Source organism: Ciconia boyciana, chromosome 4, assembly GCF_034638445.1.
Source record: "Ciconia boyciana chromosome 4, ASM3463844v1, whole genome shotgun sequence".
NCBI classification, from domain to species: Eukaryota; Metazoa; Chordata; class Aves; order Ciconiiformes; family Ciconiidae; genus Ciconia; species Ciconia boyciana.
The window spans coordinates 101,811,266-101,823,731 of record NC_132937.1 but is presented as its reverse complement, the minus strand read 5'-3'; the positions used below and the strand labels follow the sequence as shown (position 1 = coordinate 101,823,731).

The 12,466-nt window shown below is 46.1% G+C and overlaps 1 protein-coding gene across 3 annotated transcripts in view; it reads left to right on the top strand.

The window, feature by feature from the left end:
* Positions 1-4,697: 4,697 nt before the first annotated feature.
* Positions 4,698-12,466, top strand: part of PCSK1 (proprotein convertase subtilisin/kexin type 1) — a 30,328-nt gene continuing 22,559 nt past the window's right edge. For 2 of the 3 annotated variants that reach the window (XM_072859388.1, XM_072859387.1), the window contains exons 1-3: positions 4,698-4,880; positions 6,571-6,675; positions 10,114-10,224. In XM_072859388.1, the coding sequence (XP_072715489.1) occupies positions 4,701-4,880; positions 6,571-6,675; positions 10,114-10,224 (396 nt within the window). In that variant the 5' untranslated portion in view covers positions 4,698-4,700. Of the gene's footprint in view, positions 4,881-6,105; positions 6,214-6,570; positions 6,676-10,113; positions 10,225-12,466 lie in introns of those variants that run through there. The other variant, XM_072859390.1, reaches the window with a different exon arrangement.

Sequence of the window (12,466 nt, the reverse complement as noted above, 5' to 3'; positions counted from 1 at the left end):
CAGCCCAAGAGCCACCCTCAAATTGTGAATGCTGCTGACAGGCAGTAGCCAGAACGCTTAGACTAGGGTTGGGTTGATCTTTGATCCCCGAGCAGTGATTTCTTCCCCCAAACAAGTGTCTCCGTCTCTGCATCACTGTTTGTTTCAGAGCAAGGCTCGCAGTGGAGAGGTCTCTGCTTCGGCCGTCTGTGGCAGTGGAAGATCCCTAGCACCGAGACCTGGTCTCATCTTTCTCTGTCAATGCAGCAGCAGAGTGCAGGGACGCAGTAACATGTTCAGGACGTGCTCCTCCTGCTTCGTAAACGCGCCTCTTCTGGCTTCCCACAGTGACGGCTTATCATTTACTCGTGAAGGACGACCAATATTTTAACCTAATTAACTTCACATGTTGAAAGAAAGCTCTGTGGGTAGACAAAGAAATGCTTAGTTTCATTTTGCAAAATCAAACGGGTCGACTTCATGAAGTGACATCAGAGATGAATTTGCTCTCTGGCTTTTACCTTGTGACTGATTCAAAACGAAACGTCATTACATAATACCCTTCTTCATCAGGAATATTCTCTCAAGATAGTAAGATGATAAAATGATGCCGTTCCCGGGAAACTTTTTGATTTTTTTCTGCAGATAAACGTAATTCTTTTACCTGCCTTTGGTTTTCCTTATGCTCTGTTCCCGTTTACCTGCGCTCTTTACTTCTTTGCCTCAGTAAGAAAGAAAATTGCTCCTCTTCTACAAGGTGCACAAAGAGGAAGGAATGCGACTTTATCTCTTTATAGCTTCCTGGGGTGCTTTCATTTCAGTGACAGCTTTCTCACTTCATGAGTTGCAGGGTTTCATGCCTGTGCTTCCCACCTTGTAATCAATATATTTCTCAGGATACCGGCTGCCATTCAGAGCCGGTGAAGCTTTTGAACTCCCCAGCCTTCCCCCGCATGGCAGAATTTGCCAGACTGTGTCCTTCTGGCTGACGGGACGGGTTTGTGGCCAGTGTGGATGTGGTGAAACCACACAGTACCAGCTGCAGAGAGCAATGCCCACACCAGCCTCAGCTGCTGCCGCTCCTCCTGAGCCCCTCTTTCCAGTACAGTCCCCTCCCCGCCACCACGTGCCGCAGCAGTCAGCGCGTGTCCAGAGCGATGCCGCAGCAGTTAAGCAGGGAGTTGGGCTCAAAAATATAGACTTGAGCCTTGAATAAGAATTGCTACGTTTAAATGTGTTAGCCTTACTAACGAGCAAGAAATAGGGTGTTGTGTGTAAGCGCTTGGCTTTTCAAAATCAGTCCGTCTCCCTTTTTGATGGACATCTTTTCGAAGGATCAGAAATTCAGGTACAAAAACACAGCTATGGCCTGGAACCTTTACATGCCCTTTGACAACGAGGAAGAAAAAGCCAATCAGTTAAACTCCTACGCGCGACAGAGCTGGAACATCGCCTTTGGCAATAATGGGTAAGTTTTCACATGGGGTGTGTAAGGAAATTTCCACTACAGTTTTCATCCAGATGTCCTGGAGCAAGTTACCAAACATTACCACAAAGTTCTTCAATGTACCCCTGTGAGCGAAGTGTGCTACAGGGCAGGCATCCAGAACATAAACAGGTGAAGATATGTATTTATACTTGGTGAAGCAATACAAGATTTGAGAAAAGACTCCTGCCCCATGGGTTCTGATTTTGAGTTCATTTATGCTGCGGTAATGTACTTTTCTTAATAAAAATTATTTTAGTAATTACTGCTGATTTACACCCTTGTTAGGTCAAAATCAGGACTGAGGGGTTTCCTTCGCGGCTCTCCTGCAACCAGTGGCTGCAGTCCTTTGAGGGTTAGGAATTCATACTCGGTATTACACACTGTATTGACGAATGTCTTACCTAGGTGCAAGGAAACATTTTGCACTTGGTCGACAAGAAGACACTTCAGCTTGGGAAATGTAATGATTCCCACTCAGCTACCACACACTGAAAAAAACCCCCAAGAGCTGCTTTACTAACAATTCTCCACCAGATGCAAAGAGGTCCTTATCAGAACGTAGATCCCCTAGAAGCAAGTCTATGTGGAATATCACGTTAAACTGAAGTTGTACACTACAAGTAATATTTTTGTAATTGGTCTTATGTTTGCTTCTGATCTTACACTCAGGCAGAATACCATTGCGCACACTAGGGGCTAAATAACCCTTTCAGTGATAAACAACAAACCTAAATTGTTTATGGAGCATGAAACAATTATCTTTGACTCCACCTGATGCTGCTGAGCAAGCTGTTCCTTTTTATTGTGCTATTATTAGATGGGAATGTAGTGGGTTGGACAGCATCCTTCATTAATGGATAGGATAACCAAGCTTGTGTAGCACATAGCTCATTCTCTAGCACAGCTCAGGACCCTGCACACAGTCCATCTAACTGAAGTCCTGCACAGAAAGATATCCCAATAAATAAACACATGTGAATGAATTAATCATTTAGAAAAGAGCACTGAGATTTTCAAAACGGTCTTCGGGATGTAAATGTTCTAACCACCACTTAGGATTTGGGAATATAAATTGTCATAATACATACATATGGCTCTCATTTTGTTTCTGTCTGCAGATAACATTTCTGCAGAGTTGCTTAATACAAAATGTAAAATTCAAGCCAAGCTGCAGTCTCAGTGATGAGAAATGAGAGGTAAAAAGCCCTTTGTGTTTTGAGTAGTAAACTCAAGTGGTAAAACTGACACAGGAAAAACCCGTGTGGACCCAGCAATTGCTTGGTGAGACAGATGCATTTAAAGAAAGCCTCAGACACATGGCTAAAAATGGAACAGAGGGATCTTTAAGGCATCTGTCCACAAAAGTGAAGAAAATACATTTTTGGCAGTGAACCCTGAGAAAATCATGCAGCGGATACAATAAATTAAAATGAACAGAAAACACACGTCCTAGTTGCCAGCTTGACTTTCACAAACCCTGTCCTGTTGTTATACCATGTTGCAGAAAGTGAGTATGGGTGAATACCAGCATGGTGCCGTGGTGTCATTTTATTGGTATTCTATTCTCTATCGATATTTATTGATATCCTATTGGTGTTTCTGGTATACTTACTACATACTCATCCTTTTTCCCCTCCCTTGATCCATTCAGATTCCTACTATTTTGGGCTCCTGTATATGTCATGGCCGCAGTGGTTACAATCCCCTCATCCCTACGGGAACACACGGGTCCTCAGGAGGCTCTCAGAACTGTACCCATTCTGGCACAATAATGTCCGAGGCTGAGATTTCAAACTCTGAAATGCTGGCCTTTTACAATATTTTCCACTCTTCATTGTTTTGTACTTATGTTTTTCATTACCTTCCTATTTTAGAAGCCAACGAAGAGTAGGGCAGGCATATCCGTCACTCTGTAACGAACAGAAGGAGGAAAGCAGTGTTAAATCACAGCTGTGATACCTAAAAGCAACTTATTAAAATTTCCAGTTTAAAGGTTGGAAGAATCAAGCAGTGACATATAGTTAACTATAAAATGAAGCTGCTAAAAGGTTCTGTTTCAGAGGCAGAAGCGAGAGCATTTAGGGAACATTAGGAAATTTTGAGAGCTGTTTTCTGGCATGTGAGAAAAGACAATGAAATGGTAGTAGGAAGGCTAAATAAAACAGAAGGAGCTGGGGACCTGCAGATGCAAAATGAGAATATGGTAATAAATGAGTACTTAACAAATTGCAGTGTTTGCTGAGAAAGTGCAACGTGCAGGCCACTGGATGTGATTAAAAAAAAGGGGGGGAATTTAAAATTATTTTTAAAAGAGTAATTGTACTTCAGGATAAAGATATTTGTTATGTAATGAGAGCGGGTAGCGGTGCCAACTAATGCCGCATACCTATGGTGTGTCGGAAGCATCAGGGGATGATGCGCATTAATCAACCACAGTAGGTCCCGGGTTATTAGCTTAATTGAAAAAAATGTTTTATTCGCCCAGCCCTCCCCGTGCACCGAGGCCGGGCGGCGGGCGCTGCGCTTCCCAACGACATCGCGGGGCAGCGGCGAGGAACCCACCCGCCGAGGGGCCGGGCGGGAGGGGATGGCGGGGTCCGTGCTGCCCCCTGCCCTCCGGCTCGGGGGGAATCTGAGCAAGTCCCTGCCGTGAGGGGACGGTCCCAGGACCGCGCAAGGCGTGCGGTCCCGGCGCAGCCGTGCGCTCCCTGCCCCGCCCGCGCGGACCGAGACCCCCGCGCCCCCTCCGCCGCGCCCCCCGTCCCGGGGGGGGACACACACACGACACGACACGACACGACACGCAAGTCCGCGAAGTTGCCGCCGCGGGGAACGGCCGCCCCCGTCCCCCGGGACCCGCCGGGGCCAGTCGCGCTTCGCCCCCGCCGCCCGCCCGCGTCCCTCCGGCTCGTTTCCGCGCACGACGCCCGCCCCCCCCCCACCCCCGGGGAATTACCACCCCCCCCGGCTCGGGGGCCAGGTACACTTGACGTCAGGATGGCTGTCGTCGTTTTGACGTGTAAACACTCATTTCCATTCCGGCTCCGGAGGGTCTGGGCACCGCGCAGCCCCGGGCAGCCGCGCCGCGCCGCGCCGGCAGGCAGGGACCCGCGCCGGGCCGCCGCCGCCGCCGCCGCCCGCTCCCCCGCGCTCGCCTAGCAACGCGGCGCCCCGCCGCCCGCCCGCCCGCCTCGCCGCCGGCCGCCGCTCCCCCGCCCCGCGCCCCGCTGCCATGGACGGGCGCCGCTGGGCCGGCCGGTGCGCGGCCCTGGCGCTGCTGGCCGCCTGCTGCCTGGCCCGCGGCGGCAGCGCCGAGCGGCAGTTCCTCAACGAGTGGGCGGCGGAGGTCCCGGCGGGCCCCGACGCCGCCAGAGCCATCGCGGAGGACCTGGACTACGACCTCGTGGGGCAGGTACGGCCGGGCGGGAGGCGGGAGCTGCCCCGCCGGGGCTCCTCTCCTTTCCTTCCCTTCCCTCCCTCCCTTCCCTCCCGCCTCAGGGCTGTCCCGAAACTTGCGCCCGGCTGCCGCTCGCGGGGCTCCGGGGAGTGCGAGGCGCCTTCTCCCCCCCGCCGGCCCCCGGCCCCGGCTCCGCACCTGGCGGGAAGCCCCGCGACCGCGGCGCCCGGCCGGGGACGGCTCTTCCTGAGGGGATCGGCCAGGGTCGGGCAGGGCGACGCGGCTCTCCCTGAGGTGGCCGGGCAGGGACCGGGCAGGGACCAGGCAGGGCGCTCCCGCTCTCCCTGAGGGGATCGGGCAGGGTCGGGCAGGGGGCGCGGCTCTCCCTGAGGGAGTCCAGGCAGGGCACCTGGCTTTCCCTGAGAAGGCCGGGCAGAGCCAGGCAGGGCGACTCTGCTCTCCCTGAGGGGAGCGGGCAGGGTCGCGCAGGGCACCCCCACTCCGCCCGAGGGGAGCGGCCAGGCACCCCCGCTGTCCCTGAGGGGAGCAGGCAGCTGCGGGCGGGCACCCATCCGCTCCCCCGGGAGAGCGGGCAGGGCTGGGCAGGGCGCCGCGGCTCTCCCCGAAGGGTCCGGGCAGGGGGAGGGCGCGGGCAGCCCTGGCTCCGGCCCCCCGCCATCCCGCTCCCCCCACGGAGGCGCCGTCGCCATCGCGGGGCTCCTCTCCAGCAGGCCCTCCCGGCGCTTTTTTGGGATGCTGTGACGTCAGCGTTGTCAGGGATGAGTAACCGCCTTTAGGTGACAGCCTCGTCCCACCTCCAGACGAGGGTCCTGTGCCAGGCAGCGCGTCTGGCAGCGCACGGCACCCCGCTCCTCCACCGCAGAGCCGCTTCCCACCCGCGCCGTGGCCCGCAGCCCTCTGCCAGGAGCAGGCTGAGAGCGGGGTGTCGGTCGCCTCTCCTCGGGTGGGCTCGGGGCTGTGGGCAGCCCCTTCCCGGCCTCCTGCCCAGGCAGGCGTGCGGGACGGGCAGCACCACATCCCGGGCACTGTCATGTTCTTCAGACTCTCAAAGCTAAGTGTGATCCCACCTCTGTAAGTAAGGTTTGGTCTTTCGGCCGTTGGAGTCAGTGGATTCACCCCCACCGATTTCAAACAGCCCGTGCTTGGGGAAGAGGGATGTTTAAAGCTGGAGGGGTGCACCCAGGTCTCCGGGTGACCAGCTACCGCGCAAGTGAAAACGCCAGGTCAGTAGGTGCCTGCACAAACAAACCCCGCAGTGAGGTTTCTGAAGCCACACAAAGCTTTTTACACCTCTTCAGCTGAACCCCAGGACGAGCAGATAAAACTGGTGCGTGACCGTACGTAAAACCTGTCCTTCGAAATGTGCCTGTGTCCAGGTATGTCCATGAGTATACTGGCTGCTACTACAAGTACTACATTACTGAGTACTGTAGTAGTAATGACTGCTACTTCACTAGCTGAAATGAAACTATTCCCCCAGTTTCTTCTAGCAGCACAGAGGCTGTGATAAGCACTTCTTACTTGAAGAGCATTTTTTAGTTTAGATTAAAATATCTAAAGGCTAGTTTCTTGCTCTTTTCTTTCCTCTTTTAAGCAGAATGAATTCGGTCAGGTTGTGATTGTTGATATTTGCTTGCAGTGGGGAAATATCTCTTGATACTTAAAGTACGCCTCTGTCTTATAGATTGGATCACTCAAAAATCACTACCTATTCAGACGTAAAAGCCATCCAAGACGGTCTCGAAGAAGTGCCATTCATATCACAAAAAGACTTTCCGATGATGAGCGGGTGAGTGTTACATTTATCCTTTTCATGCCCTCTGTTTATTCTGTCTCGGTATCACTGGCTTTGTAACGAGGTCACAGGCAGGCTTTTTTGGTTTTGCAAGTCTAATATCTTCAGCCATCCATACTCGTGCTGAATAATACTTTATTATTCTGTCATTATCAGGCAGAATCTGACCCTCTCTTACCATATTTTTTGCAAGTGCTTTCCAAATTAAGATTTAAGATATGCAGCATTGCAGAGGCTCGGGATTTCAGATGTTGATGTGTCGCTGATGAAAATGTGGATGAGAAACCACAGGGCTCTATTCAAAGTAAAATCCATAGAAGCAGTAAGTTTAATCAGGCCATGTCTATGCAATTACCATGGGAATTAGGTTTGATTTAAAGTGACTGAATATTAAAAAAGAAAAAGTAGGGGAAAAGGGCTGAGGTTTTGCTGGATTCACTTCTTCTATGACAAGCTAAAACCCCTTCTCAAAGGATCCATCACACGTTCTAGACTTACAGGTAGACTGGGATCCCACTGCGATCACAGAACGGGCACACTGGAGAGCCAGGGCTCTAAGGTATGACCCACTGGTGAAGCAGGCTCTCCATTTATTTGACTTTGTTTAACAGAGAAGCATGTCTGTTTGCAAACATAATGAGAAAATGGGGTGGGTGGCAAATTTAAGGAACAGACCTGAATGCTGTCAGCCCCTCTTAAAAACAATTTCTGGCAAATTTCAGAACAATGACATTTGAATTTCAAATCAGCATTATTGCAGCAATCACTGTAAAAGTATGAGCAGTCCAAAAGATGAAGTAACCTAGTTGTGAAAACCAGCAATTTATCACATAAGGACAAATTACTCAAGAACGAGTAACTGGTTAGCTGGAGGTTTTAGATGCAAGTGTCATCTAGGAGGAAATATTCTATGCGTAGCTAGAAGAATTAAAGGAGGGGGTGAGACAGGGTATTTGTTTTGTCTGTTCTGTTTCAAAACTGTACATTCCCATCTATCTCCTTGCAAACACTGGCTTAACAGCTGAAGTCTCCTAGGTGAAATAATTCTAAACTGGGGATGTTCAAACCCACAGCTTTAGTGTAAATTAGTGTTCTGACTTATACCCATACCAATGATCAAATGTTCAATGCCATCATAGTACAATGTTCAGGAACAGAGTTTTGGTTGCTGTTCCTACCTTTTTTGGACTTAGTACATCGAATGCACCTCTTACGCAGGGGGGGCATGACCGCATTTAACATACCAAATCCTAATGTCGTAAGCAGAATGGAAGCAATTGTGTTACACACATTACTGCCAAGCATTACTGCAGGCTTACATACTTAAATCCAAAAACAGAGCTTCAAAATGCTGCAGGTGATTTGCTAAATTTACTCCAATTTCCCTTTTATTTACCATCTAGTATGCAAATTAACTATGTGAATGAATGAGATGTAATTATGTCATTATGTAAGTATATAAACACAAAGCAATCATGTAATGCTGTGTAGTTATACATGGACCTTTGCTCCAAAGAGCCACTCTTGTTCAGCAACAGCCTGTTTAAAAAGATTTAAATTCAATCTTTAAAAAGGGAGAGAGAAGGGAATCCTGCTTTTGTTTGTATAATGCCTTCATGAATTTTACGGTATGTTAAGTGTGAAAGCTGGGGTAAAACTTGGCTCTAATCTGAGTATTTATCTGCTTCCTATAGATGTCCCTGTGTTTGTTGTAAAACAGATAAAGGCTGTGAATATATTGAAAGGATATAATTGTCTGGTTCCCTAACTTCTTCCAGTATTTGTGCTAGTTTCCAAATCTGCTTTCTTGCAAGAGACCTGAATCAAGATTATTTTCACTGCTTTATGTTATCAGCGACTGGAGATTTGGCACAGGGCCTTCAGCTTTTGCCGTAGATGGATGGTTGGAACCTCACCCAGCTGCTGAGTGACAAACATTTGGCTTGTTTGTCTGACATATGTGCTTGGTAGTTTCAGCTCATTTCCCTCAGTGCAGTTGTCCACATCGAAAAAAATAACAAGCATGGAAGTTGTCAATTGTTAATTACTGTTGGGTGATGAAGAGGCCAAGCTTTGCTGTAGGCAGGGAAAAGAGATAAAGGTAATAGCTGTAACCTGTGCACAAGTATGTATGGACCTAGATATCAATAGGGCAGTTTAAAATACTTATACTTACATGGGTATATTAATCTTCTGTGACTAGCTACAGTTTGTTGGGGTTTTAGCACTAAATATGCAGCAAAGGGAATAGTATTAGAGAGCTTTCAGTAAATGTGCCTGGTGTAGCTACTATTTTTAAGGGCTTATGTTCTTGTAGTGAACTTCCATTAGGCTCTCACTAGAAAATTGTATTTTAATCAAATCAGTACTTTTTTTAATCACTATAATTTCTGAGTCACTCTTATTATCGTTTCATATACGGTGATAGATGTAAGGACCATAAAGCCATGGGATCACAGTAGAGAAAAATAAAATGTTTAAAGCAAAAGATTAGATCCAAGGCATTCTCCACTTGAGGCTTATAGCAGGATCTTGGTGATCTACTGAACCTGAGTTTGCTTTGCTTGTCTGGAAATTGGGATGAAAAGCACCAACTTGATCTGTGTCAGAGTGACCGTCCAGGTACGAGCAATGAAAAACATGTTATTCCCATTTCTAAAAGGAGCACACAGCACAGAGAGAGGTATCAGAATCAGTATTTGATTTGAACTGGATTTAGTAATGCATTCAAGCAAAGTGGGATACACTTTTAAAGTGCAGCCTAGTGACTTAGAGATTGCTGTGTCTGTGCACAAATGCTATGCAGCTCATTGCATTGATGCTTTAGCAAAACACGCTGAAGCGTTTTGGCTTTCAGTTGCCTTAAGCAGAATTATGCCAGTGATGAAGTTACTCCAATATTCATAGCTTACTAATTGATCACACTCAAAACACCACTGGGAAGGAGACTTGAAGGTCCAGCTGGGCTATGAGTAACAGCATAATTCTGATTGCTAGGCTAAAGCCAGAGATAATCTTTCTCATTTTCTTTTAACTCCCAATAGAAATAGATAGGCATTAAAATGTAGGTAGGAGAAAGGAGCAGGCTGTGGTTTTGCTTGTTTTGGTAACCACCACTGCTTAGATAACCTTCTAACCATACTACACATTTGATATAAAAGCCTGCATTGTGTGGCTCTCACAGGAGTTCTACTGTTAGCTTGTACTTAATGGTTTTCTATGAATTGATTCTATAGTATCATGATTTCACCAAGTCCTCTTCCCCAGAGTACACTGTACTACAGTATAAATAATCCTCCTTCCTGCATCAAACATTGCTCATTTTGCTTTAGGCATCAAAATTTTGCTGTGCGAGGAAACCCCTTACCCTCTAGGCTAAGAAAGTCCTAACCTGTAGAGGCTTACTTGTCATATTTTTACAAATAATTGTAGGTGTCATGGGCAGAGCAGCAATATGAAAAAAAGCGAACTAAGCGTGCCACCGTGAGAGACTCAGCAGAAAATCTTTTCAATGATCCTATGTGGAATCAGCAGTGGTATCTGGTAAGAATTTGTTTCCTTGTGGAACTGGGGATGGGGAATTTCAGTTGTGGTGTCAGCTGTATTGTTTCACTCGTATCAGAGCGATTGCACTGAAGGGAGTAAAGGAAGAGTCCCCCTCATTAGCATATGCTATAAAAATGAGAGATCTCTGTGATAATATTTCCAGGCAACCTTCTGTTTTCTTTGAAGTGTCGTTTGTGCAAAGATTCTAAAAGCTGATTCAGGCTGCTGCTTAGGATGGGGATTGATATTAGAAAGCAGTGTAACAGTTAAAAGCTACCTTTATGATAATTTTAAAATATTTGCTGTTGGCATATAAGAAGTCCCTTATCAGGTCTGAAGCTGGCCATGTATTTCTTTATTAAAATTGGTAGTGCAAAGTGCATACTCCAGACGAAAACAAAAGCATATGTGTGCATGTGACAAGCACCTTCAGCCTCTTGGACTAGGATTTAAATAGAAGAGGGTCTCCACAGGTCACATGTTCAAAACCTCAAGGAAAAGAAATTTCCCGAGCCCTACAGTTTCTGTCTGTATGTGACAGCTCAGAAATACAGTTGATCATTTATATTTTGTATGGTTTCTTTCGAGGGTCTGTATTTCCACTATGCATCTAGTTGTACCTTCAGTCTAGGCTTCACTGCTTTCACGCAGAATAGAGATGGGATTAGAGTTGAGTATAGCAAATCAAGAAGAAAGGTCAAGCACAAATGTGGCCCAAGTGGCTGGAAATACCTTTCTCTTCTTCAGTTCAGCTTAGAGAAAACAGACAAACTCTAGGCTGCTTGTATAATGCTTTGCCCTCTCTTTCCTTTGTTTGAGCTAGGAAAAATGTTATAAAACGTACAGCATAAAATATTTCCATGAAGATTCCTACAGACTTCTTTTCAATATGAAAAATGGTTATCTTTAAGAATTTAACTTTTCTTTGAAGTTGAATATCTGTTTGCTTCTTTGCCTGTTTCCAATAGGAAGCAGGAAATTTCCGAGAAGTCCGTATTGGACAAATAAACACACACAGAGTTCAAAACAGCAGTTTTGTGAAAAAAAAAAAAAACAATGTCTTGCTCTCCAGGAGACATAGTTCCTTTTTCCACCTTTCTGTGGTTTTCACTTCTTTTCCCTCTAGTTTTCCCACATGAGAAACAGAAACATGTTGCTTACCCTTGTTTGCAGTGCACATTGAATTTTTTCTGATTAAATGCATAAATTTGTTAAATATTTTCTTCCAAAACATGTTCCTTGCCTTGGAGTAAATAACTTATTATTACCTTATTATTATGATTTGATGGCAACAGTTTTCAGCTCTATTCAGTGTACCTTCACACATCACCAGAAAAAATGATTATTTGATGGATTCTCGAGAACAAAACTTGAAACCTCAAATAATTCCCTGAACAGCAGCAGTCAGGAAGGAAAGCATAAAATGAAAAAAAGGTCATTCCCATAACAAATTTTGTTTTCTAAGCCTCATATTGTATGCAACATTCCTTTGGAAACAAAGAAATGAAAAACCTGCGATCAACTAATGTAATTATGCACAGAGAAACAGAAAGAAAATGCTTTTTTACATTTCTGTTTTTATGGGACTTTTAAGCAAGTTTTCTAAATTAGATGTATGTACTGCACATTCAATATTAGAGAGGAAAAATGACACGTTTAGGAGCTACTCTTCAAAGAACTTGCTGTGGAAGAGAAGGCTGTAGATGATTCATACTTCCAGTTGATTTACCACAGGAACAGTAATGAAGGTAGTAAACAGAAAGTTGTGATTCAGCACAGTTGTTCCTAATGAAATGACTACCTTAATTGTTTTGTCCATTAATTATTTTGCTCTGGCTAACTTGAATGTCAAAGGAGAAAACACATTTGGAGAAAACACAGCTCACTGTACTGTACGGTACTGTCTTGGCTTCTCATCAAGTGAAAAGAACAAACATTAGCAGGTCTGATTATTAACTCAATGTTCCAAGGTTCATCGGTACGTCCCTACCATTCCCATGTTTCTGCTGCCTACCTCCAATAAATATGAGATACTTTTTGTTCAGAGGTGGTCTTCAGGGATCTTCAAGTAATGGGGTAAATCTTTCAGTGCTACAAGCATTTGAAGAAACTAATATTTGTTTTATCTTTGCAAAATTTGAGCAAAATGTACAAGTTCAGCCTGGGATGGTTTAGAGCACCTTTAAAATACAACTTTGGACCTGCATAGTATAAATGGATAAAAGTGTTGACATATTTT